Here is a 19396-nt window from a genome sequence, read left to right as displayed (position 1 = left end):
CTAGTGGCGTTTGCTTCTGGCGCAGTAAACGAAGTTATACTCAAATATTATCGCGTAAAATCTAATTATATTTCTGCAGTATGTTATATAATGTATAACACGCTGCATAAACTTTGTATGACTTTGAGATGTTTGAGATGGAAGCATGGTTTACTATGGTATGTCATCAGGACACACCAGGGTATGCATTTTTGTGCGATTCTGTTCCCAATTTAACGCCAAAGAATAATTATTTATTCATTTTTGCAACAGCAAAACAACCGTGCATGTACTTATATAAAGATACTCATCAAGTATTTCTGGAAATAAAAATGTTGTATTGTGACAAAGCGTTGCGCCCTTGAGCGCAATGCTGCAAGTGTCGTCTGCTACGACACCTGCTCGCTGCAAACGCGAGACTTTTCTCGCAGACGACAGGCACTTGCGAAATCTCTCGCTCTTTCGAAAGGTTGCGTCGGCTGTCACGATTGCTGAACGTCTTCAAGTACTTTCAAGCACATCTGCTGCACTGCTAGTTTGGATGCCTGTGACCTCCTACGAGTATGCTTCATCATATTTTATATTGACATACCGCTTCCGAAGTGTTACGGCGTGGCTTTGCACGTACCCATTTTGCGACACTAGACTACAGCCAGGAAGCAGCAACCTTTTCTACCACAAGTAAGTTTGTGTTCTCAAAGTCTTAAAACACATATTTCATTTCATTTCATTTCATTTCATTTATTTACTCTCAGGGCCGTTCGGCGTTACAGAGAGGAGTGGGTATACAAAAATGCAAATGGCTATACACGAATACATTGCTTTTTTTTTTTTTAAGAGGAAGCTTAATGAAGGTGATCGTATACAGCAGACATGAAGACTCCGGGTACTGCGATGGACACGACGGAGGCAGGAAGGTGGTTCCAGTCCGCGCTTGTCTTCGGAACAAACGAATCAAAATAAAGATTAGTCCTGCAGCTTGGCACACCAACTTTGAACCGGTGGTCCATGCGGGATGCAAAGTAAGTAGGAGTAGTAAAGAGTGATATTGCTTTAGAGTGTCAGAGGTGAAATATGTTTCGTGAAAGAGGCATAATCGAGAAATACGACGGCGTAAGGAAAGGTCAGGAAGATCTAATGTTTTCTTCATTAGCGTTACACTGACTGAACGAGAATAGTTAGAGAGTATAAAACGAACAGAACGATTTTTGATGAATTCGAGGGCTTGTATGAGTGATTTGGTGTGAGGATCCCAAACGGAAAAAGCAATATAGTTTCGGGCGCACAAGAGTATTATATATAGAAGTAGTTTTAGGGACACAGGAGCCAGGGAAAAATTACCGCGAAGGAAACCAAGTGTGCGGTTAGCATTATTAGTGATATGTTCAACGTGCTTTTTCCATGATAGGTTGGCAGTAATGTATACGCCAAGATACTTATAATCAGAGACTGAAGTTAAAGAGGAGTTATTAAGGAAGTAGGTGCATGAAGACTGGTTAGGCGTGCGCGTTATTCTCATTGCTTTGCACTTACCAATATTTAGTTTCATAGACCAGGTGTGACACCAAGTGGAGATGTTATCCAGATCAGATTGAAGAATGGCTGCATCAGAAGGTTTATATATTTGTCTGTATATTACGCAATCATTAGCATATATTATACAGTCTAATTTGTGAGTCAATGGAATCAGTAAGGTCGTTAATATAAATTAGAAAAAGCAGATGACCTAGTACGGAGCCTTGGGGAACTCCGGATGTTACGGGGCATGCATGCAGGCGAGTCACAGTTATTATTAATTGAAACGTACTACGGCCCTGCAAAAAACACTCGATCCACTTCACCAGATTAGTATCTAGGTTTAGTTTACTAAGCTTGAGAAGTAGTAGTTGATGAGATACAGTATCAAATGCTTTCGCGAAATCTAAAAAAAATGCAAACCACAAGTGATGAACAGTCCAAAATGGAAAAGAAGTCATTAGTAAACGCGACCAGTTGAGTTTCACAGGAGTGGTGTTTGCGGAAACCATGCTGATTAGGTGTGAAGAAACAGTTTGATTCTAGATGCGACATTAGAATATATGATATGTTCAAGAAGTTTGCATGGAATTGATGTTAATGAGATAGGCCTGTAGTTGTGGGGGCTATGAACATCACCAGATTTAAGCACCGGAACCACCTTTTCCCACCTTCCAGTCGTCCGGCGTGGCGCTCTGCAATGACTGAGAAAAGACATACGACAGTATAATGGATGAATAAGTCTGGGTGTTTTTCAGAAACTTGTAGTTGATACCATCGGTGCCAGCTGACGATGAGAGTTTAGCAACTTGAATGAGTTTACAAATGCCTACCCAATCGATAAGGATAAGGTCCATTTGGAAGAAGTCAGGTGCAGATATAATAGGAACGGTTATTGATGCAACATGTGAAAAAGATGATGAAAATGTGTCATTGAGTAAGATGCAGCACTGTTTATTTGATACAAAGAATCCTCGATCGTTCTTCAAGCGAACTTCTTCGGATTCGCGCATTTCAATGAGCACATAAACGAGCACTTAATGAAGCCCTCAATAAAATTGTATTGTAAAGCCACTAAAGTACAACTGTACATATCTTGTATCAGTAGTGCCTTCTTAGTCCTTATCTGAAGTTTCATAAAGCACGTAACGTTCAAACGCTCAAAACATTTTCTTTCAACGTTTACGATGCCGCCGCTTTCTCGTCACGGCTTCGACGCCACACCGCTACACAAGCATCGTCCCAGTCGCTGGCCGAGCGCGCTATCGCCACTTCGAGCAGCATAACAAAGGCAGAGAGCTTTGCGTTGTACTGTCCCACTGCAGGTAATACCAATTGCGCTTGGACCGAAACCAAAACTATCAAAAAATACTTGTAGACTAGTTTGCCAGTCGTCAGAATGCCAATCCGAAGCCTGTACTTCCCATCATTCCCATGATTATAGTGTACTAGAATAATGTCCTAGTGACGCGAGCAAGAGGAAGGGACAATGCATTGGCTGAAGCAAATGCCAGTAGCCGCCGTCGGTGGCGCTGCTGTGCTTTTTTCTAGCTGCTAGCGCGCGGTCGAGCCGGTTTGCTCCATGTGTTTTCCGAGCCGTGTTACGTTCAACGCGGCCATGCTTGTGAAAAACAGTGGATGATTTGAAAAAAGAAGGCGTATCCCTGCATCTACTGCAGCACAGGAGGTTCGATGACAAAAAGAAAGACGTGCACCCATTTATATGCTCCGGGCTGCCACAGCGATTATCAGGGCGTTCCGAAAGCGTCATTGTTCGCCGCACCAACGGAAAATGAACTTGGGAAGAAAGGGGAAAGCGCAATCTGCGAACAGCAGACAAGCATCTCACTGAATCTTCAGCGGTATTTCATTAAAACTTCTTTCTGGGCGAGTTGGTGCATACTAGACAAAAAAATTGTGTTCTTGTGTCTCGTCCTTGTTACTTAGTGGTTGCATGTGTTTGCGTTGTTACAATTTTTTATGTTCAGTGGTATGTGAGCGCCACTTTGAGCCTTGATACATTTGGAGGGATTACGTCCGCATCATCAATAGCACCGAAATGCGACTTCCACGTGGGAAGCTGTGGCTGGCGCCTGGCGCGGTGCCTACCCTTCTGCCCAACTGTACGTCCTACCTTTCTGTCACACCTGTTGAAGAGAGGCCAGGAAGGAAGAGGACAGCCGCAGAAAGTGCAACTATGGTAAGCACGAAGCCACGTAAGAGCGCACGGACCACACAAAATGAAGAAAGAGCGGGAGATTGTCAGCTCCGCCAACCACTTCGCGAGATCCTGGTCGAGACTGCGTAAGATGAAAACGGACAGTTTGCGGAGAATGAACCATTCGCAATTAGCTCGCTCCAAGTAGTGAATGTTCCCTCAAGCTCTGGTGCCACTTTAACTGTGCAACGACTCGACCTGCTGTGGTATTTGGGACTCCAGCATCCAGTGACAGCCGCCTAATTTTCTATATTGCTGGTTGTGGCGAGAAAGTGCATTTTAAAGACAGGCTGTGATGCCTGCCTGAACTTTCTACTGATCACAGAATGGGCAGCAGGAAATTTGAGGCTAGCAGAGTTTACCGTATGAAAGACAACGGTGGTTTGTCATATCCTGCCTCCCCTCTGTACAAGTTCATGATCAACTTGGACAAAGACTTCATAGTTTGTTTTAGTCTTGTTGAGTTGCACGCAGACAGTGTTTTAGATGTTTTAGCTAGGTGCTGTTAAAGCCAGGCTGCAGCATCAACTTGGGTGCCCTGATCACTTCGAATCCATCACAGCAGAACTCACTGCTTTCTACTTCACAACCAGGCTACATTTCTTCACAAAAAGCGTGAATAGGTACGTGTAATGAAAGAAGGCGCCAGGCATCAAAATATATTAAGCCCAGTTGATGTTCCTAGAACTCCATGCTACAAGGTGTTTTTTGGTCATGTGTTTTAACAGTAATAGTTACTTATAATGGGATTTGATGCTCGGTGTCTAGGGAAGGCACACTTTAGGGTTCCTTAATTATTTATAGCTGTGCTATTTTCATTATGAATAATTAAAAAGAAATACTAACCTGGATTTCTTTCGAGCGTCACTCTGACAGTATGTGCTGAAGATGCGGCGGATTTCTTAGGAGCTAAAATTTCGGGAAAAATTGTGAGTTTGTATGTGCGCAATTGCATAGTCAAAAAGGAATTCATTCCGGGGTTTAATGTGTAAAACACACTAAGATCTAATTATTAGGCACGCAGTAAAGGGGGGGAGGGACACATGAATAATGTTGACCAACTGGGGTTTTATAACCGGCAACACGGACACATTTGCATTTTCCCACTATGAAAGTGCAGCCAACGAGCAGGGTTAGCAGCGCAACGCCGAAGTCGCTACGCACTTTCCTGTCATTTGCGATAAGCACGCGAATTAAATGGAGTGGTAAATATAGCTCCATAGAAGCAAGGCAGGCCCAGATATATTGGCTTTCGAGCAGTAGATGAGCAACATGAAGCTCAGTGAATTGCCAGCTGGCACACGCGATACGACGAGCGCAATGAAAGCTCCGGACTGTGCGAGAATACGCTAGCAGACGACATTGTCGATACTATGGTCTCGATGTGGCCTTCAAAATCTTCCTTTACACAATAGTTTGTTAAATACAATCCTGTTCTGTTATAATGAAAGAACCATGTCCGTAAAAAACCCTTAATAACACGGACCGCCTCAAAAGCAGCGAATATGAGAGCAGCCGGTCTGCTAGAAAAGGTCGCAGTGGCGACACCTGGTGGCGTCAACGGAAAGAGGCACGCGCGCCCCTTTCCGGTCATGTCACTAGGACATTATTCTAGTACACTATACCCATGATGGTTGAACGATCGCAGCGCCAGATTTCCCTCTAGGTATACTAATAAGAAACTCTATGCCGTACAGTTTCTAAATAAATACCCTAGAGGTAAATGTGGCGCTAGTATCTACGGGAGTTCTCATAAGCGTTGCCTCAACTAGATGCCTGCCGCGTCGCTAGTCTTCCCATTGGAGCGGAGGTTCCCGTAGTTCAGGGTAGTCGCAGAGAGACGGCGCTCGCAGCCGACCCACTTCCTGTTGCGGAGGAAATGACGATTACTAGGCTGGCGCGCGCTCGACCAATCGCTTGACGAGAGATTCTGAGTCCTGCCTCCGGGATTGCAACAGACGCCGCTAAAATCTCGGAGGCTGAGCTACATGATTTAGGTTTCCAGCGGCCACCGCAGCTAGCGCTCGCAGCCGACCCGGGTTAAAACCCCTTGATGTTTGCAAGTAGCGACACTCTCCTCCTCACGGCGCTTTCCTCCTCGATTCTCCTCGCCCGCCGGCTGCGCACGGCACGCTATTCCTCCCTGGCTCCCGCGGACGGGCCGCAGGATTCTATGGAGGCGTGTTATTTTGGGCCAGTTGCGCGCCCCAGTGGGGTTGAAAATTTTGAGAAATGTTAATAACAGCATCGATAATGCTAGAGGCAACATTTATGACGGGGTTGGTTTTTTCCTAAAGCCGTATGAACGGTGTATACCGATGTAAAGGGAGCTTTTGAGGCGAGTTTAAACTCCAGACAGTTTTTCTGCCGCATGATGAGATGCTTTACTTTGTGCGTCTGATCTAGTATTGCTTGTGACACATCCCTTTGTGTGCGGCATATTAAGCAAAAGTCTTAGACCTCTGTTTCAAGGTCGTGTTGTCACCTACAGAAAATATCGCGTGACCGAAAGAAGGCGGGAAGCGAACCAAAGCATGTGCACCCGTGTATAAGACATGATTATTGATTAGCAAAGTTATGATTGATTAGTGATTGGATTAAGATTAATTCGGGTGTATTAAGGAGGGTTAAAGTCGATGAAAGTGGATTAGGGTGAATGATGGTGAATTAAGGTGCATTAGTAAATATAAAGGTGTATAAAGAAGGACTAGGCTGGATTAAGGTGGATGAAGGTGGATTAGGGTGAATTAGGAGGGATTAAGGTACATTAGAGGGGATTAAGGCCGATTAAGTTGGATGAAGGATGTCTTACCGCAGTAGGCTTTAGAAGGCTTTCACGCTCGCTTCTCTTGGGCGATAAATAAGAACACCTGGCACCCTTTTTTCTTGCCTGTGCGCGTATGTGCACCGCAGTTAATATATTCAGCATGCCTTAATTAGTCGCGAGTGCATCGACTGTCCATGCCTTTGTCTTCACAATGTGAAAGTTATAGCTTTTTTGCTGTGGTCTGTAAACTGAATAGGACGATTGCGGAATTTCAGTGTGGAAAAGCGGTGCCGGCAACCGCTCATTGACTACAGTAGTAGAAGCCGAGGAAGGGCATCTAATGAATATTCTTTAGGGGTCGCCGTCAAGGAAGCGTTAAGAAATACTCGGTATATCTGTAGGAGAAGACATTCTATATCTTTAGGCAAGAGAAACGCCTTTGGATAACGTATTGTAATAGTTCACAATGAAATTTTGTTACATTATGTTGTAGCATATTTAAATTTGATTTGAATTAGGCATCACAAAACATTTATAGCAACGAAAATCAAACAGCATTGTCAGCAGAATGTTTTATTTTTATGTACACGCACTAACGTTGGTTGACAAGATACACGTAACCGAGAACATAAAATAGAATATTCGACAACAATAATAATAGTACTGAATATAATATTCAACATCAGAATCAATGCTAGTGTAGAATTATGAGAAAAAGAGACGCTCAAGAGAACACAGCAGTGGTAAGATATCATGAGAAGCCAACAAAGACGCGAAGGACAACATAGGGGAAATTACTAGTGCTTACCGATTGAATTAAACAAATGATAAATTAATGGCAATGAAAGTCAGCGAAAGCAAACTTTTTTCAGCTTCAGCTTTTTTTTTCCCGAGTCTTTGTAATATGCGCGGCTCAAATTGGTCTTCAGTGAAATGTAGCTAGAACAATTAGAGAAGAGTTAGTCACTCAGGCAGGATGAGTAAAACGTCTTCATACATTTATAATAATACGTTACTGAGGGCAACCGCATTTTTATGCAACGTACAAATTGCCGCAACAAAAACGCTGGTGAGCAGGCCGGAAGAATTACTAGATGCAATGCGATATGATTTGCTACGATCAATGAGAGACGCCTCACCTCGCAAACAACGCTGTTCTTTGTCGGAACAAAGTTCTTTCGGCCGATGTTATGCAGCCACTGCTTCTTGCGCAAGCCGTCACGCTTTCCTTGCGGTATCACAAAAACGGCATAACCATGCTCAGGCTTCTTGTTGCAGTTATATGCGCAACAGCAGGAAACACAGCTTTCAACGTTCGCTACGCCGAGCTAAAGCGCCGAGCCAGCCGTGCTGAGGAGGAAAATGGCGCGAACGAAAAAGAAAAACACAAGCAAAACTCAAGATCCGCGCGTTTCCAAGGGCAACGGCAGGGAGACCAATCTTCGTGCAGGAAAACGGGGGCAAAACTGGTTGCCGTGGGGGGGACGCGCAAGGGGCGAGGAGGAGGCGAGGAGGTCGCGCGGAGGCGGCAGAGTTCAAAGAGTGGCGGTACTTTCAAATTATCAAGGGACTTTAACCCGGGTTAACCCGGGTGGGGAAGAGTAAAGAGGAGAGGGGCAGGAACCAGCTTCTCGGGTCACGCGGCAGGCATCTAGTAAAGGAGGCATTGCCTCAACCTACATGCATAGAGTTTCTCACTATATTGCCTACATGGGAATGATGGAAAGTACAGGCTTCGGATTGACTTCAATCTTTAAACTAGTGGCGTTTGCTTGCGGCACAGTAAACAGAACTATACTCATACATTATCGCTTGAAATATAATTTTATTTCGTAATATGTGATACAACGTACAACATATTACATAAACTTTGTATGACTTTGAGATGGAAGCAAGGTTTACTACATAGAGTTTCTCACTACATTACCTAGAGGGAAATCTGGCGCTGCTGCGCTGTGGTATGCAACGTAGACGCAACAACGTAGATGCAACAACGTAGACCGCAACATTTTGTGGGATACTCTGGAAGGGGAAGGCTCAGGTAACGACTGTCTACAGCTTTTGAGAGAGATTTACCTAGAAAATACCGTTTGCGTTGAATGCGAAGGGATTAGAAGCGCGGAGAAAGTTCAAATCAACAAGCTTATATATGCTCATAACATCCATCCATCCATCCATCCATGCATGGGAATGCCGGAGTGAAACTCTATGGTTTACTACGATTTATCATAGAGTTTCGTTGTAGGAAACTCCGAAACTATATGCGATTTATCACCCAGGACGCACCAGGGTATGCATTCTTGTGCGATTCAGTTCCTAGTTTAACGCCAAAAAATAATCATTTATTTATTTTTGCAACAGCAATAATAACCGTGCATGTACTTATATAAAAGTACTCATCAAACATTTTTTTGCGCTCTTGAGAGGAATGCTACGTGTCGTCTGCTACGACGCCTGCTCGCTGCAAACGCGAGACTTTTTTCGCAGATGACAGGCACTTGCGAACTCTCTCGCTCTTTCGAAAGACATGCGTCGGCTGTCACGATTGCTGAACGTCTTCAACTGCTTTTAAGCACATCTGCTGCAGTGCTATCTAGGACGCTAGTGGCCTCCTACGAGTATGCTTCAGTATATTATGTGCTGACGTACCGCTTCCCAAGCGTTATGGCGTGACTTTGCACTTACACATCTTGCGACACTAGACTACAGCCAGGAAGCAGCAACCTTTTCTACCACAAGTAAGTTTGTGTTCTCAAAGTCCTAAAAGACACATTTCAATGAGCACATAAACGAGCAATGCATACTGAAGCCTTGAATAAAATTTGATTGTCAAGCCACTGGAAGTACAACTGTCTGTGTTTTGTATCAGTAGTGCCTTCTTTTTCCTATTCTGAAGTTTCACAAAGCACGTAACGCACACTTAACAAACCCAGTCCAAACGATCAAAGCATGTTCCTTCAACATTTACGATGCCGTCGTTTTCTCTTCAGGGCTCCGACACCACACCGCGACAAAAACATCATCTCAGCCGCTGGCCCAGCGCGTTATCGCCACTTCGAGTAACATAACAAAAGCAGAGAGCTTTAGCCTCGAGCTCCACCACTGGAAAAGCTGGCGCCACCGTCGGCGTGACGTGATAGGAGGGATCACGTGGGCATAGCGGCCGCGTCGGCTGCTTCGGGAGCGCCGAAGCGAGCTGAAAACGAGTTTAAATTCCCTCCTACGCTGCGGTACTCATTTAGTGGCGAAATTTTCCTGCTTTGAGTGTCCCCTTTACAACGCTTTGAAGGCGCGCAACATGGTAGGCTACTGCTCGATGCCGCAAGGCCGGACGCACGTAACGGAGGTCGGTGTCAGCCTTGTTCACACGTAGCCGCAGGACAAGAAGCTGCGTGAAGCTTGGATCGCGAAACATAAAACCGGCAAACAGTCATCGGCTACAACTCGGGTATGCAGCAAGCACAGACGCGAGGAAGATTTCTGCTACGGCGGCGGGTCTGCGATGTTCGGAAAACGCGCACTGAGACGCTCGCCCGATTCCGCTGCCCGACTAATGTCATAACGGTTTGGTCTATGAACTTGTCGATGCTATAGATACTGGCAAGTTCACTGGAGTGGAAAGGGAGCGGTAAGAAGCACAATAAAGAAGAGCATGGCATATGGTCTTGATTGTGTTATAAATTAATGCACTGGATTACAAAAAAAGAAGAGCAGGAAATCGCAGGCTCAGAACACCGATAAATATACACTGCGACGCAACTCGAGAAATAATATTGAAAGGTCAAAGAATTTAGAAGAAAAAAAAAAGATTGAATCGTCGCGACCGCACATCACAGTCCCCGTAGGCGTCGAAGTCTCTATGAAATTGTTTTTCAACAGCTCTGATAGCGCCAACGCAACAATGGTTGCTTGTATACTGTCAAATGCTCGTATTCTGCGGCCTAAAGCTCATGGCATGGTGCGAAAACGCGCGCGGAGAAAGCGAAACAGTGCGCGGACAAGCATGCAGACGCGCAGTCGGTCGCTTCGAATCTGCGCGATCGCTGCATTGAGGCTTCGTTCTATTACGCTCCATTTAGTTATACAAACACTATAAGAACATATTTCACATAGTTTGCTCTCAGCGTTTACCTACCTTTCACGCAAGAAGCCGGTTAGGAAGACTCCATGCATCGCGGTGGCCGCGCGCAGTGGCGTTCACTGTACGTATTCGGTAAAGAGATATAGCGTCTGTAAACGATTGTGTGCTTTCAGTTTGCCCAAGATTATTATTTAGACAGCAATAAACTTCTCTCGTTTCGAAAGTACTTTCAGAAATGTCCGGGAGAGCTCGCGCGGGGTGTTTTCAGTGAGCGCTGACAGCAAAACCTGAGGAGCGCGCCGCATGATCCCTCATACTACGCCAGCGGGGCGCTTATAGGTGGTGACTCCGTAACTCCTCGCCGCCAATAGCAATTGCGCTTGGAGCGAAACCAAAACTTCCAAAAATGCTTGTAGTCTAGTTCGCCAGTCAACAGAATGCCAATCCGAAGCCTCTACTTCCCATCGGAAAGGTATCGGCATATCGGGAGCGTTAAGTTAGCGCCATGGAGGTTAGCGCGCTCCGAAATCGAAAGAAGCACGCTCGAGTGCGACGCCTTCGGAGCTTAACTTAGCCGCTGCTGCTGCCCCCATCGCCGCGCGTCAAGTGCTTCTACCTCTTCATCGTCTAACAAGAACTACAGGAGTACGGTCGGCGGGGCCAATTTAGAAAAGCGCGCGAAATGCGATAGTGGATGCGGAAGCAACATAACATTCGTGCACCCGAAAACAGTCGGCGAAAATGGCCATATAGAGTTTCCTACAATTTTGTAGGAAACTCTATGCCACGGCCGCTCGATGAAAACGCACACCTGTGCGCTTTCATCGAGCGGCCGTACGTGTCTATGCTATGGGTAGCTTGTCCTCTAGAGTCAGTATGGTAACTCTATGATATATACCCCACACAGTACGTGTGTGTCCTCTTCGTTAAATTTCTTTTTATAGCTCCGCGTTCTAAGACATCCTGATCTAGCTTCAAAGAGTATAGGGCACTGCCTCTTGAGTTATCATATATAAAACGATCCTTCCTGATCTGCTGTTTCCAGTATCGATATAGTTTCACTCTATGCTTCTTTTCCATTGAATTTATCCAATTTCTACCTTCCGCGCTTTTAACCTGTCGTTTAATGCTCTGTCTTTCTTCGTCCTCGTGTCTGGCATACTTACTGCTGGTTAGCTTCCTAGTTTTTTTCCGCCATTGTGAGTCAATACTCTTTCTGTATAGGTATTTAAACACCTTAGCTGCCCACCTGTTATCTTCCAATTTTCTCAGATGTTTTTCGTATAGGATTTTACTCCGAGCTTCCCGTGCTTCGAACGATGTCCAGCCCATATTTCCCTGTACTGCTTCGTTTGTGGTTTTCCCGTACGTGGGCACATAGCGCTAACCTTCCCACAGCTCTCTGATTTACTTCTAGTCTCGACTGAACCTCTGCCCTTAAACACAGGACCGCATTCCCGAAAGTAAGCCCTGGCACCATTACGATCCCTTCCAAATACCTCCCAGTACCTCATACCTGGGGGCTCTTGCATTGCCCAGGGGGCGCTGCGAAAAAGGTGCTAAAAAGCGCCCTCTGCGCTAAAATGGGTCGTACCAAGCTCGGTCGTCTGCTTCGGAAAGCACGTTTACACTATGGGCCCGCCACTTTCGGTTGTGTTGTTTCACGGCCTGCAGCGAATATCGGGCGCCGAAGATTTTTTCAGGGGTGGCAGGCTGCGTAAGGGCAAGAAATTATGCAGTGCCGAATACGTGTGCGCCGTTCAAGAATTGGGCGGCGAAGTTTTAGCACCGTGTCAATCGCAAGTGAAGCGAGTCGCGTACGAAGTGGAACTTCAGGTAAGGTTTGCACGCTAGCTGCTAGATTCAGGCGCACAAACGCGAGGAAATGCTTGCTATAAATGAATCCACAGCGGCGATAAGCAGACATCATGTGTACGGAACTGCTCGAGCGCACGATCGTATGCGCCGCGACGGCAGCGGTCTTTCGACATGCCGCGAAACGGCGGGCCTCCTGCGATCTTTGTTGACTGCATGTTAAAACAAGTAGTTATGCCTGCGTTGTAGTAGCGGCCATCTGTCCTATAGACCAGAACACGCTAGTCTCGCACCCAGACTAACCGAACGCATACTCTCGCACCCGGGTTGCCCGGTCGACCGGCGCCGTTTTGTACTGGGCTGCCAAAGTGTGTTCGCCGGCGACCGGTAGACATGGCAAGCGCCAGCTCTAGGGCTCCAAAGTGCGGAAATGTGCCCGTTCACACGGATCCAAAGTAGAAGAAGTCATCTGGGCATCATTGCGTCGTGTTTGGATGCCAAAACAACCAGCGGAAAAGGAGCAGGTCGCTTAGCGCTGTTTGCGAAGAGCACAACACACGTAGGGAATCGTGCCGGTGCGGTGTTTTCAGCCTGCGCCGATTTCCATCCGCAACGAAGAATGCCAAGCTGCGCCACCGGTGGATAGCTGCAGTGAATAGGAAGAACTACCAACCCAGTGAAAATGCACGAGTGTATTCGATCCGTGTATATTTTGGTGCCACGTTCAACTTTGCGCCCTACGAACGTAATACGTGTAACACGCAGGTTTGCTCCGAGCACTTTCTGGGCAACAAGCCTACAGAGCAGAATCCCGCGCCGGTGCTTCGCCTTGGCTATAACAAAAAGGCAAGCCTTTTCGTGTTTTCATTCAGGCAGAGCTCCCGACGGTTAAGCGGAACAGTTGAGTTTGCGGTTAGCGATACTTGCAGCTGGTGCACGGAATGACCATTAAGCGTGAACGACAAGTTGTAGGCCTTGCTGGTGAGCGTTATTGCTAGTGAAAGTAAACCGAAGTCTGCTCGTCACTTAGCATGCGTCCACAAAAACGTAAACGACGACTACTCGTCGCCGAAGGTGTTCTTGCAGCGCACCTACCTTTACGAGCTGGTGTTGCAGGTGTCATTCGTAACGAATTCATTTGAGCCTCCTGAGCTCTAAACTGCGTGCGGGCTGTTATGCGGGGCAAAGCGCAAAATATTTCCGTTCATATGGCGAGGAAAATAAAGTGCTTAATTATTCTTGTATTTTGTAACAAAATTTTGATCGTTCTCACTAGTTTTTTTTTACTGTTTTCTTTTCTAAGGGAGCGCCAACAATCCGATGGCCTCGCACAAGCGAAACAGGTCTGGTACCAGGTAGCTGCAGTTGGTGGGGCTAATTTCTTGGAATGCAGGTGCTGTAGTTGTCTTGTACCAAAGGGGTCCTGATGATGCAGCTTTAAGTAGGGATGGTAATTTTACGTGCCCTGTCATGGTTTGTGCAACTGTACAACACCTGCATCTGTCATGCTCGCCCTGTTATACGGGCTTTGAATGCACATGTAGTTGAACATTATAACTACTGTAGTACCTCACTTTCCAATGAGTGCAGGTTTAGCATCATATGCTGCTTGTTCGAGTGCTGTAGGCTTTTGTTCTGAATGTTGTACTCTTAAGTGGTTGCAGGATACAATTAGCCTGGTGTATTTTCTATTTAATTTTGAGAGGGCTTTATATCTTCGCAACAGTGATGGCATATGGGAAAGAACTACAGCCCTTCTTACTATAACATCTATTTTGTTTTCAATGTGCAGGTGGTGAAGGGCAGGCGTCTGCTAACCAGGCAGTCAAACGACCTCGCCAGTTGGTTGCCAAACGCGGCCAACCCAGTAGAGACCATGACAAACAAGACCAAACTGAAAGTGCAGATGACAGTGTTCTGCGTGCTTTAATAATATATGGCACCAACACAGTGCTGTAAATTCCTTCACAGGTTACGTGCCAAAAAGCTCACACGTGTTCTAGCATATAGCGCGCGGTTTGTACAAACGTAATAGCGTACCTACCCGATGTATTCGGTTCTGCAGTCTGCACAGCACTCAGTGTGGCCATTGCGGACTTGCATGAGGCCTTGAAGTTTGATAGAATCCAGACAGCGAAAATGACAGGTTAGAAAAAAAATTGGAGGACGCTTAAGCTTCGCATTCAAGAGTGGGACGCGACAGCGTTCCCGTCGACCCGCCAAGGGGTATAAGACAATGCGCTACGGCACAGCGATCACTTACGATGCGCCCCGCATCGGACTTAGCGCCCACCTATCACGCGGTGAGCGTCGAGCAACGCAGCGTTCGGCGCGGCAACGAAACGTGCGCCTGAGCGAACGGAACGAACCAAAGAACTCGGTGTCTCGGAGGGGAAACGATCTACGCCAGCCAAACGTCGTGATCGGCACGGGCAGAGAGATAGATAGTAATCTAAACCGGGAGCACGGCGAAGCGTCGTCAGGGGAGAGGGAGTCCCGCGACGCGCCTGGCAGTGGTCCCAATGCGGGCGCGGCGCGCCTCCTGTCGGGGCAGCGCCGTACATTGAGAGGAGGGAGTCTTCTGTGTTTGCCGCAAGATGGCTCTGCGTGTGCGGAAAGCGCAGAAGAAATGCAGCGGAAATTCACTTCGCAACTCGTGTAATTGCGACTTCTGTACGTTACATGTTCATAATTACCGATATACACCGCATTATAACTTTCCACGGCTCGTTTCGAAGGCAACACCGCATTCACTAGAGGCGCGTTTGCACCACTTGGAAGCATCGAACTCGTGGCTGAGTGGTAGCGTCTCCGTCTCACACTCCGGAGACCCTGGTTCGATTCCCACCGGGCCAATCTTGGAAGTTGCTTTTTATTTATGAAGCGCCTGCCGTGATTTACCGCTCACGGTCAACGCCACCGACGCCGACGACACCGGCTTTTCTGCGACACGAGCTCCTTAACGCTATCGCGTTAAAACGCGAAATACGCCTTCCGCCCAGCTAAAAAGCCCAAGCTTCGCTTTCGCGCCGGGTCGCATCTCCCGGCGTGGCAGCCCAGGCCTGCTACTTCGCGGCGCTTGGGATAGATGGCGCGACCGGCGCTCATCAATATGGCGGCGCCCTTTGAATTCACGGTGTTCTGGTGTTATTTGCCCGCGCGGCACCAGCGCCGAATGCTCCCCTAGCGGACCGATGAAAGTTTCGAGGGTCGTCGCTGCGCTAGCGCGCGCCCGTGTTCTGTACGGCGGTAGCGCTCGTGCGCGTGGTTTTTGCGATGCCGAGTGCGACCTCATCAGTCAGGAAAGGTGGCACGCAATACTGATGTGTTGTTGATTGCCACAGCAGCCTCGAAAACACGAAAGGCCGTACGCCGCCTGTGAAGTTTTACAGATTTCCTGGGAAGTGGTGCGAGAAGGACAGACGACAAGCATGGATAACTGCAGTGCGCCGAGTCAAGTAAGTCCAATACTTTCGCATTCGCGTGTAATATCTTGAAAGCGGAATAGTCATATGCCTGTTTTTAGTGCACGGCCGTTTGTTTAGTCGTGTCGCATTGTTGAATTGTGGTGGCACCCGCCGTTTGTTAGCGGTAAATGCATGCGTGTTGCGCCGCTAAGCTCTACGACGCGTGCTCGATTCCCAGCCACGGAGGCCACATTTCGATAGGGGCAAAATGCAAGAACACCCTTGTTACCTTGTGCTTTGATTTTTGTGCACGTTAAAGAACCTCCAGAGGTTAAAAGTATTCCTGAGACTCCCCATTACAGCGGGCCTCATAATGATTTCGTGGTTTTGGCACTTAGAACTCCCGAATTTATTTGATTGCACTGTGCCTTCCCTCGCGATCGGCATGGACGAGCTCAAGAGAATTATTTTCCTTTTCCAAACGCTGCATTTAAATTACTAATTGTGCAGGTAACGAAAGGGGCCGCGCGCTACTTTTGTGTTGTAGCAGACCGTATTTAATGCAAGCCGCAGTCGTCGCGTGCGTCGGGAAGCGGCAGATCGGAAAGCATCCGCTCGAGACGTGTGCGTTATGTTTGTTGTTTGCCCATGCTTTCTAAGTATGTAAGTGTGCAAGTATCATAACTTGTATAGTGGTACCAGTACTCTCGTAGAATAATATATGCACACACTCACAGGAACGTTACCTTTGCAAACATATTATTGGGAGTACCTTAATCCCCACAACAAATAGGCACACATACTGTTTCACTTATATGCGATGCAAATGGAAGCGGCGCCAAACAGACCAATGGCAATCACAACAGTCTTCTCAGCAGTCAGCACCACCGGGACATGTGCTTTCGTACTGCAGCGACACAGTTCTTGAGCAGCAGCAAGACACGTGTGAAACAGACTCCAGAACATGCCTTTGTGAAGTGACGGAACCGTCAAGAAGCAGCCCAATGGATCTGCAGTCATCGAGTAGTATGACAACAGAAGTTCCTGCTGCCAGTGTGACTTATGTTGTAATTGAAATAAAAGTGGCTAAATTTCTGAACATTGTGCGTACCTCGACTCGACGTCGTCTACGATCTTGTCGGATACCTGTGGCACGCACTTGGCTTTCACTCTCACATCACCGTCCACAATTTGTTTAACGCCATACACGTTCGGAAGCAGACGCTCCCCTATCGTGAGGTTGCCGCCACGAAAAAAAAGCTGTCGGCGTCGGCAACCTTCTTGAAACCGCACGGCAATCTTTGCATCGCTGTTGCGCAAGCAGGCGATCTGCCGCCGTCGAAAACGGAGCGCCATGAGAACGAGTAGCGAAGAAAAGCGCGGACGGCACAATGTAAACAGAGCGGACAACCCAAGCTGGTACGACCCAGACGTCGTTTCCCGCGCCGCCACCAGGCGCCGCTACTATACCTCAAACTCCAGCGCAAGACGCCCATACCTGTTGTACCCCCACAATGCCTTATGTTTCATTATCGCGGCATCCTTTTGCTATGAGAGACTCTTCGTGCTTTGCCGTGTACATCTGCCCTTTGTTTATCCATACCCCGAGATATTTGTATTCGGCCACTCAGGGTATTTCATGGCCTTGTATTGTAAGCTCCTGATCAGTGGTATCGTTGAAAAACATCCCACCGGACTTAGCTGCATTAAAACTGAAACCTAAACTGTCTCTTTCGTCTCCACAGTAATTAACCAGAGTTTGCAAATCTTCCTGGCTATCTGCTAACAGTAGAATATCGTTCGCATACATTAAACCCGGAGTCGTTGCTCAGCACCTTTTCGCCTAATCTGTACGACAGATTATACCCTAGATTGCTTCGTTGTAACCTTCTTTCCATGCTTATCATATAAAGCATGAACAGCAGCGGTGATAGAGGACAACCTTGCCTTAATCCTTTGTGAACCTCGACAGTTGTCGTACTCTTAATTCCTTCCCATGTTATTTCAACATTATTTTCTCGATATATTTCCTGTAGAAAAGCAATTACCTCATGACCGATACCTTCAGCTTTTAATATGTTCCACAGGCGTTCCCTATTCACGTTGTCGTAGGCACCATAGAGTTTCCTACAAGAATTTTTGTAGGAAACTGTAGGCACCACTTATGTCCGTTTAAGTAGAGTCACTGGAAATTTTTTTTTTTAAAGTAGAGTCAGTGACTCCTAGCGACCACCGCGTGTTTCTATTTACGCCCAAGCCCAGCGCTCGACCGCTGCGCCACTATACGGTGCTCGCACGAACCACCGTTTTAGGTACTTTTTCACCGAAGCGGCACGGCACGCGCCCTAGATCCTACTAGGTACGTCCCTAGGCACTAGGGAGATGCGGTACGCCTGGGCGCGCAGTCTGCTTCGCCAGCTCGCCAACGGCCTTCGGCGACGCCCCGCCGTTCTGCGCGTTTGGGTCTTCGGCAAGAACTCCGTTGTTTTTGTGCGCATACACTGCGGGTCTACGCAGAGTGTAGAGGTAAGCATTTCCTTGTTTTTGTTTCTGAACTTGGTGTGATAGTTTGGCATCGCTGTGTGGCGGCTGCGTCTTGCTGTTGTGTGGGCTGGGAGAAGGCAAACGTTATATACTGAACGCTATACTGGTGCAGTAACCCGCGTTTCTCACAGGAGATTAAGCGTACGCTTCCGTCTTTTGATGCTGTTGTCTCAGCTTCACTGAAGAAGTCGCAAATACACTGGGAAAAATTGTGGCATTTGAAACAGATCAGCCCACGAAACATGCTTTTTCATTGCTAACGCGCTTCTGACTGGTGTTGTAAGTCGCGAGCCACGTTTTTCGTCGCGAAATATGTGTCCAGCCGCCAAGTTCTGCAACACCAAGTCAGAACTTAGCCGTTTTTGTAACCCACGTTGCGTGGTATACGCGCCGCGTTCAACGAATTTCAATTTTTATCATAATGTGGTCTTAGTTTTATGTACCCTAGCTTCGTGTAGAAACGTTTTCTACGCTAGATTTCCCGATTTCACTCATGTGATTAATGGCTCTATTACTTTTTTTTGTGATCATTTTTTGTACCATGCTGTGCCAAAATTGATGATTTACTTGGCTTCTATTTTCCTGTTTGGAGTACTACATTCAACCACTGTGGTCACGGTTTGGGTCTTTTGAAAAAATTACAAGTGATTTAGTTGAAGTATGGGTTTACTCTCTTCAACTGCTAAAAAATACAATGTGTAAACATATTTTTATTTACCTTGAATTTAACTCTTTCATATAATTAATACCTGGTTGACTCTAGGTGCAGTTTTTGACGCCTTAGAGATTCTCAAGCACTGATCTATCACTTTTGCTTGACTTAATAATTGCTTTAGTGTCCCTTTAACAAGTCTTGTAACTGAAATAACTCGCCTTTTGCATGTGTCTCATCCCGTGTGCTGCAGGGCACTGCCCTCAGCCTTGTTCTTCAACTCCTTAATAATGAATTGCCACATCATATTGCTATCAAAATATGTCCTAACATAGTTGGCTGCATGCCGTACCTTGAGGCTCCATTGGTCAGATTACTTTTAACATTGAGTTCACATACTCTCCATGTATCTGACACT

The 19396-nt window shown here is 46.8% G+C and overlaps 1 protein-coding gene across 12 annotated transcripts in view; it reads left to right on the top strand.

Moving 5' to 3' along the window:
• Positions 1-18144: 18144 nt before the first annotated feature.
• LOC135921799 (uncharacterized) overlaps positions 18145-19396 on the top strand; it is a 24721-nt gene continuing 23469 nt past the window's right edge. For all 12 annotated transcript variants that reach the window (XR_011515010.1, XR_011515006.1, XR_011515005.1 and 9 more), the window contains exon 1: positions 18145-18308. Coding sequence is in view for 5 of the 12 variants with exons in the window: in XM_070539818.1 (XP_070395919.1) it covers positions 18165-18308 (144 nt within the window). In the remaining 7 variants the exon portion in view is untranslated. The remainder of the gene's footprint in view (positions 18309-19396) is intronic.

This window comes from Dermacentor albipictus, chromosome 6, assembly GCF_038994185.2.
Source record: "Dermacentor albipictus isolate Rhodes 1998 colony chromosome 6, USDA_Dalb.pri_finalv2, whole genome shotgun sequence".
NCBI lineage: Eukaryota > Metazoa > Arthropoda > Arachnida > Ixodida > Ixodidae > Dermacentor > Dermacentor albipictus.
The sequence above is the reverse complement of the archived record's forward strand: the minus strand, read 5'-3'. Positions and strand labels throughout refer to the sequence as shown.